Genomic DNA, 7,500 nt, shown 5'->3' with positions numbered 1-7,500 from the left:
GCACACACACACACACACACACACACACACACACACACACACACACCTGCCCCCCCCCCCCCCCCCTACCTTCTCCCAGGCTGTATCTCAGCCTAGCGTCCCATGCCGTCAGCCCCTCTCTGCTGTCGAAGCCCAGTCCCACTGTGTGTCCCAGACAGAGGACGGTGAGGGTGTACGCCACCCCGTCGTACCCCAACCCCGGCTCCACTCCACAGATCCCCTCCAAGGTCATCTGCAGCCGCTCACGACGACCCCTGACCTTATCGGACTTATCCCGGTAGACCAGGAGAGAGAGGCAGTCTGGGTAGAGAGGGAGAGATGGGTGAAATCATTTTGACCTGGGCACACAAACATAGAATCCCTTTTAGAGATAGATGGGAGGGGTTGAGGGGAGCTGAAGGATGGGACCGGATGGTGTTCAGAGATAGATGGGAGGGGTTGAGGGGAGCTGAAGGACGGGACCGGATGGTGTTCAGAGATAGATGGGAGGGTTGAGGGGAGCTGAAGGACGGGACCGGATGGTGTTCAGAGATAGATGGGAGGGTTGAGGGGAGCTGAAGGATGGGACTGGATGGTGTTAGGAGATAGATGGGAGGGTTGAGGGGAGCTGAAGGATGGGACTGGACGGTGTTCAGAGATAGATGGGAGGGGTTGAGGGGAGCTGAAGGATGGGACCGGATGGTGTTCAGAGATAGATGGGAGGGTTGAGGGGAGCTGAAGGATGGGACTGGACGGTGTTCAGAGATAGATTGGAGGGGTTGAGGGGAGCTGAAGGATGGGACTGGACGGTGTTCAGAGATAGATTGGAGGGGTTGAGGGGAGCTGAAGGATGGGACTGGATGGTGTTCAGAGATAGATTGGAGGGGAGATAGATGGGAGGGTTGAGGGGAGCTGAAGGATGGGACTGGATGGTGTTCAGAGATAGATTGGAGGGGAGATAGATGGGAGGGTTGAGGGGAGCTGAAGGATGGGACTGGATGGTGTTCAGAGATAGATTGGAGGGGAGATAGATGGGAGGGCCCCCCCCCCTTGGGTTGTGCCGTGGCGGAGATCTTTGTGGGCTATTAGACGCCACCGTGACAGAGAGGGAGGGCTGTCCGAGGGACATGACAGACCAATTAGACGCCACCGTGACAGAGAGGGAGGGCTGTCCGAGGGACATGACAGACCAATTAGATGCCACAGTGACAGAGAGGGAGGGCTGTCCGAGGGACATAACAGACCAATTAGACGCCACAGTGACAGAGAGGGAGGGGACATAACAGACCAATTAGATGCCACAGTGACAGAGAGGGAGGGCTGTCCGAGGGACATAACAGACCAATTAGATGCCACAGTGACAGAGAGGGAGGGCTGTCCGAGGGACATAACAGACCAATTAGACACCACCGTGACAGAGAGGGAGGGCCGTCCGAGGGACATAACAGACCAATTAGACGCCAGCGTGACAGAGAGGGAGGGCTGTCCGAGGGACATAACAGACCAATTAGACGCCACCGTGACAGAGAGGGAGGGCTGTCCGAGGGACATAACAGACCAATTAGACACCACCGTGACAGAGAGGGAGGGCTGTCCGAGGAGCATAACAGACCAATTAGACACCACCGTGACAGAGAGGGAGGGCTGTCCGAGGGACATAACAGACCAATTAGACACCACAGTGACAGAGAGGGAGGGCTGTCCGAGGGACATAACAGACCAATTAGATGCCACAGTGACAGAGAGGGAGGGCTGTCCGAGGGACATAACAGACCAATTAGACACCACAGTGACAGAGAGGGAGGGCTGTCCGAGGGACATAACAGACCAATTAGACACCACCGTGACAGAGAGGGAGGGCCGTCCGAGGAGCATAACAGACCAATTAGACGCCACAGTGACAGAGAGGGAGGGCTGTCCGAGGGACATAACAGACCAATTAGACACCACCGTGACAGAGAGGGAGGGCTGTCCGAGGAGCATAACAGACCAATTAGATGCCACCGTGACAGAGAGGGAGGGCTGTCCGAGGGACATAACAGACCAATTAGACGCCACAGTGACAGAGAGGGAGGGCTGTCCGAGGAGCATAACAGACCAATTAGATGCCACAGTGACAGAGAGGGAGGGCTGTCCGAGGGACATAACAGACCAATTAGACACCACCGTGACAGAGAGGGAGGGCTGTCCGAGGAGCATAACAGACCAATTAGACGCCACCGTGACAGAGAGGGAGGGCTGTCCGAGGGACATAACAGACCAATTAGACGCCACCGTGACAGAGAGGGAGGGGACATAACAGATCAATTAGACGCCACCGTGACAGAGAGGGAGGGCTGTCCGAGGGACATAATAGACCAATTAGACGCCACCGTGACAGAGAGGGAGGGCTGTCCGAGGGACATGACAGACCAATTAGACACCACCGTGACAGAGAGGGAGGGCTGTCCGAGGGACATAACAGACCAATTAGACACCACCGTGACAGAGAGGGAGGGCTGTCCGAGGGACATGACAGACCAATTAGACACCACCGTGACAGAGAGGGAGGGCTGTCCGAGGGACATAACAGACCAATTAGACACCACCGTGACAGAGAGGGAGGGCTGTCCGAGGGACATAACAGACCAATTAGACGCCACAGTGACAGAGAGGGAGGGCTGTCCGAGGGACATGACAGACCAATTAGACACCACCGTGACAGAGAGGGAGGGCTGTCCGAGGGACATGACAGACCAATTAGACACCACCGTGACAGAGAGGGAGGGCTGTCCGAGGGACATAACAGACCAATTAGATGCCACAGTGACAGAGAGGGAGGGGACATAACAGACCAATTAGACGCCACCGTGACAGAGAGGGAGGGCTGTCCGAGGGACATAACAGACCAATTAGACACCACCGTGACAGAGAGGGAGGGCTGTCCGAGGAGCATAACAGACCAATTAGACGCCACCGTGACAGAGAGGGAGGGCTGTCCGAGGGACATAACAGACCAATTAGACACCACCGTGACAGAGAGGGAGGGCTGTCCGAGGAGCATAACAGACCAATTAGACGCCACCGTGACAGAGAGGGAGGGCTGTCCGAGGGACATAACAGACCAATTAGACGCCACCGTGACAGAGAGGGAGGGGACATAACAGACCAATTAGACGCCACCGTGACAGAGAGGGAGGGCTGTCCGAGGGACATAACAGACCAATTAGACGCCACCGTGACAGAGAGGGAGGGCTGTCCGAGGGACATGACAGACCAATTAGACACCACCGTGACAGAGAGGGAGGGCTGTCCGAGGGACATAACAGACCAATTAGACGCCACCGTGACAGAGAGGGAGGGCTGTCCGAGGGACATGACAGACCAATTAGACACCACCGTGACAGAGAGGGAGGGCTGTCCGAGGGACATAACAGACCAATTAGACACCACCGTGACAGAGAGGGAGGGAACATAACAGACCAATTAGACGCCACAGCCCCATCAAGGAAGGAAATGTCCAATAAACAGCCCCACTGGCAGCCAATCGGTGTCCTCAAAGGCAGAGGAACACAGGGTCTAGTGGGAATCACTCTTAGAATTAGAATCACCGTCTATGTATTCCAGAACACAAGGCACATGTTGTTCTAGAACATGTTGACGGCTCATACAAAATATTTACTCGACACGATATACCTTAGTTCCACTGAGAGACAAAGCTAAGTCTGAAGAAAGGAACATTACAAACACAGCTCTGTCTCTTCAAGTGTGTCAGTCTGTTTCTTTATTCTCATCTGATCACTTCAGAGCCACACACACGCACGCACGCACGCACACACACACACACACACACACACACACACACACACACACACACACACACACACACACACACACACACACACACACACACACACACACACACACACACACACACACACACACACACACACCAGTGAAAGCAATTAGTCAGAATGATATGGTATACTTCTTATGTAAGCCTTAGGCTTTAAATACGTAGCATAGGTAGCTAAACTAGCCTGACTTTGTTGCTTGGACACAACTAAGTCCTGTAAATAGTCTAAGCATTGAAATAAATGCTAAAACGGTTTATGTTAAACCAACTAGCCCAGTCTTCTCAAGGCGTTTGTGTTAAAGACAAACATAAGGGTATAACTTTTTAAATCCAAGTGTTAAGTGTAGCGCGATCCCCCCCACACGTGTAACCGTGGTTATGTGATATTTGCACTATGCGCTCCGGTTGGCGCGTCGCCAACTGTCACATCGACAAGTCGCGCTTACTTTTAATTCCTGAAAATCTGATTGGTGAAAGATTACAGTATAAACATTTTAAAAAGACTGCTACATTATTTTTAAACGTTGTAAACAACAGATAGAATGTTGGAGACGTTTAAACAGTAGTATTAGTTGGTTGGTTCGTAGACCTACCTGCGACTGGGGACGGCTTCCGCAACGCGACCCAACGACTCTTCCACTGCAAAGCAAGTTACAGCAAATACATGACACAGTCAAATCCACACGTTATTGTATTAACGTTTCACTTCCCGGGAAACGTTTTTGAAGTTGTGATATAAATGTGATAAGAACCTTTTTGCCATCTCTGAATTTAACTTGTCCTTCCACTACAACTGTATCCGTCATCTTCTGACATAGTTCAGAACAGCTGACTATGTGTGTGTGTGTGTGTGCACCCGCTGCCCGGTCCAATTCCTGACAGTTGGGGTCACTTTCAAAATAACTTTTTAACTGCCCCCCCCCCCCCCCCCTCCCCCCCACCGGCGGCCCTCACACACACCGCTCTACCCCTCCAGAAAACACGCCACTCACGCGGGGAAAGGGGCCAGCCACCCACCGAGGGGCCAGCCGATAGTTTGCGCAGTTGTTAGCTAGTGTCAAGGGTGATTGTTTACAATGTCGCCAATTAAATGAAAGTGACATAGCAAACATAGCTTTCACTTAGCTCATAGGGTTATCATACTTTTATAGACCAGGGGTGGACTGGGACCAGATATCAGCCTTGGAATTTATAACACACCCATTTTTTGCCAAATAATTATAATTTTGTGAGAAAAAAAATGAAAAAAAAAAGTTGGACAGGCCCACTGGGCTACATATAGACCAGCCCATCTGGCATTTGCCAGAAATGCCAGTCCGCCCCTGCCTTAGACCATAGAGATGCCTGTTCTATTCATTCTGATACTACAGCTAAACAGGGATATATACTGATATAGCCTACTGTCTTTTTGTCAATAACGCCTTCTTAATCCCACTGGGCTAAAAACTGGTTCAATCAACATTGTTTTAACATCGTTTCAACCCATAACATCGATGTGAAGATGTGGAAAACTGATTGGATGAAGAAAAAGTCGTCAACATGAGGGAAGGTTGTCTTTTTTTCATCCAATTTACATGGTGACAGTTTTTGTTGAATTCACGTTAATTGACAACTCAACCAAATGTAAATCCAAACAAGATAACAGTAACGTGCCTTCTCCCAGGATGATGCAGCGTCCCCCCCCCCCCCCCCCCCGGGACAATTAGTGCCATTTTTCAATCTCAAACAGGACAGCAGCAATGCTTGTTCAATGTTTGGAATTTCAGTTGATTTCTATAGCGCCCCCCTTTGGCCGATCAGTACCCCCCCCCCCCCCCGGGACAGTAACGTGCCTTCTCCCAGGATGATGCAGCGTCCCCCCCCCCCCCCCCCCCCCCGGGACAATTAGTGCCATTTTTCAATCTCAAACAGGACAGCAGCAATGCTTGTTCAATGTTTGGAATTTCAGTTGATTTCTATAGCGCCCCCCTTTGGCCGATCAGTCCCCCCCCCCCCCCCCCCCGGGACAGTAACGTGCCTTCTCCCAGGATGATGCAGCGTCCCCCCCCCCCCCCCCCCCGGGACAATTAGTGCCATTTTTCAATCTCAAACAGGACAGCAGCAATGCTTGTTCAATGTTTGGAATTTCAGTTGATTTCTATAGCGCCCCCCTTTGGCCGATCAGTCCCTCCCCCGGGACAGTAACGTGCCTTCTCCCAGGATGATGCAGCGTCCCCCCCCCCCCCCCGGGACAATTAGTGACATTTTTCAATCTCACAAAGGGGGGCAGCAATGCTTGTTCAATGTTTGGAATTTCAGTTGATTTCTATAGCGCCCCCCTTTGGCCGATCAGTACCCCCCCCCCCCCCCCCCGGGACAGTAACGTGCCTTCTCCCAGGATGATGCAGCGTCCCCCCCCCCCCCCCCCCCCCGGGACAATTAGTGCCATTTTTCAATCTCAAACAGGACAGCAGCAATGCTTGTTCAATGTTTGGAATTTCAGTTGATTTCTATAGCGCCCCCCTTTGGCCGATCAGTCCCCCCCCCCCCCCCCCGGGACAGTAACGTGCCTTCTCCCAGGATGATGCAGCGTCCCCCCCCCCCCCCCCCCCCGGGACAATTAGTGCCATTTTTCAATCTCAAACAGGACAGCAGCAATGCTTGTTCAATGTTTGGAATTTCAGTTGATTTCTATAGCGCCCCCCTTTGGCCGATCAGTCCCTCCCCCGGGACAGTAACGTGCCTTCTCCCAGGATGATGCAGCGTCCCCCCCCCCCCCCCGGGACAATTAGTGACATTTTTCAATCTCACAAAGGGGGGCAGCAATGCTTGTTCAATGTTTGGAATTTCAGTTGATTTCTATAGCGCCCCCCTTTGGCCGATCAGTACCCCCCCCCCCCCCCCCGGGACAGTAACGTGCCTTCTCCCAGGATGATGCAGCGTCCCCCCCCCCCCCCCCCGGGACAATTAGTGCCATTTTTCAATCTCAAACAGGACAGCAGCAATGCTTGTTCAATGTTTGGAATTTCAGTTGATTTCTATAGCGCCCCCCTTTGGCCGATCAGTCCCTCCCCCGGGACAGTAACGTGCCTTCTCCCAGGATGATGCAGCGTCCCCCCCCCCCCCCCCGGGACAATTAGTGACATTTTTCAATCTCACAAAGGGGGGCAGCAATGCTTGTTCAATGTTTGGAATTTCAGTTGATTTCTATAGCGCCCCCCCTTTGGCCGATCAGTCCCCCCCCCCCCCCCCCCCGGGACAGTAACGTGCCTTCTCCCAGGATGATGCAGCCCCCTAGTCCCCATAGGATTTCATTGCAGGACGGAGACAGATTCATAGTCCCCCTGGGATTTCATTGTGGGACGGAGACAGATTCATAGTCCCCCCTGTGATTTCATTGCAGGACGGAGACAGATTCATAGTCCCCCCTATGATTTCATTGTGGGACGGAGACAGATTCATAGTCCCCCCTATGATTTCATTGTGGGACGGAGACAGATTCATAGTCCCCCCTATGATTTCATTGTGGGACGGAGACAGATTCATAGTCCCCCCTATGATTTCTTTGTGGGACGGAGACAGATTCATAGTCCCCCCTATGATTTCATTGTGGGACGGAGACAGATTCATAGTCCCCCATATGATTTCTTTGTGGGACGGAGACAGATCCATAGTCCCCCATATGATTTCTTTGTGGGACGGAGACA

General features: G+C 52.5%; 1 protein-coding gene across 1 annotated transcript in view; it reads right to left on the bottom strand.

Moving 5' to 3' along the window:
* Positions 1-4,641, bottom strand: part of LOC139579559 (protein Dok-7-like) — a 58,443-nt gene extending 53,802 nt beyond the window's left edge. The window contains exons 1-3 of the mRNA XM_071408307.1: positions 4,567-4,641; positions 4,408-4,453; positions 70-300 (exon numbers count right to left, since the gene is read on the bottom strand). Coding sequence (XP_071264408.1) covers positions 70-300; positions 4,408-4,453; positions 4,567-4,620 — 331 coding nt within the window. The 5' untranslated portion in view covers positions 4,621-4,641. The remainder of the gene's footprint in view (positions 1-69; positions 301-4,407; positions 4,454-4,566) is intronic.
* Between the last annotated feature and the right edge of the window lie 2,859 nt (positions 4,642-7,500).

The sequence above is a fragment of the Salvelinus alpinus genome, chromosome 6 (genome assembly GCF_045679555.1).
Source record: "Salvelinus alpinus chromosome 6, SLU_Salpinus.1, whole genome shotgun sequence".
Taxonomy (NCBI): domain Eukaryota; kingdom Metazoa; phylum Chordata; class Actinopteri; order Salmoniformes; family Salmonidae; genus Salvelinus; species Salvelinus alpinus.
This window is presented reverse-complemented; position numbering and strand designations above follow the sequence as displayed.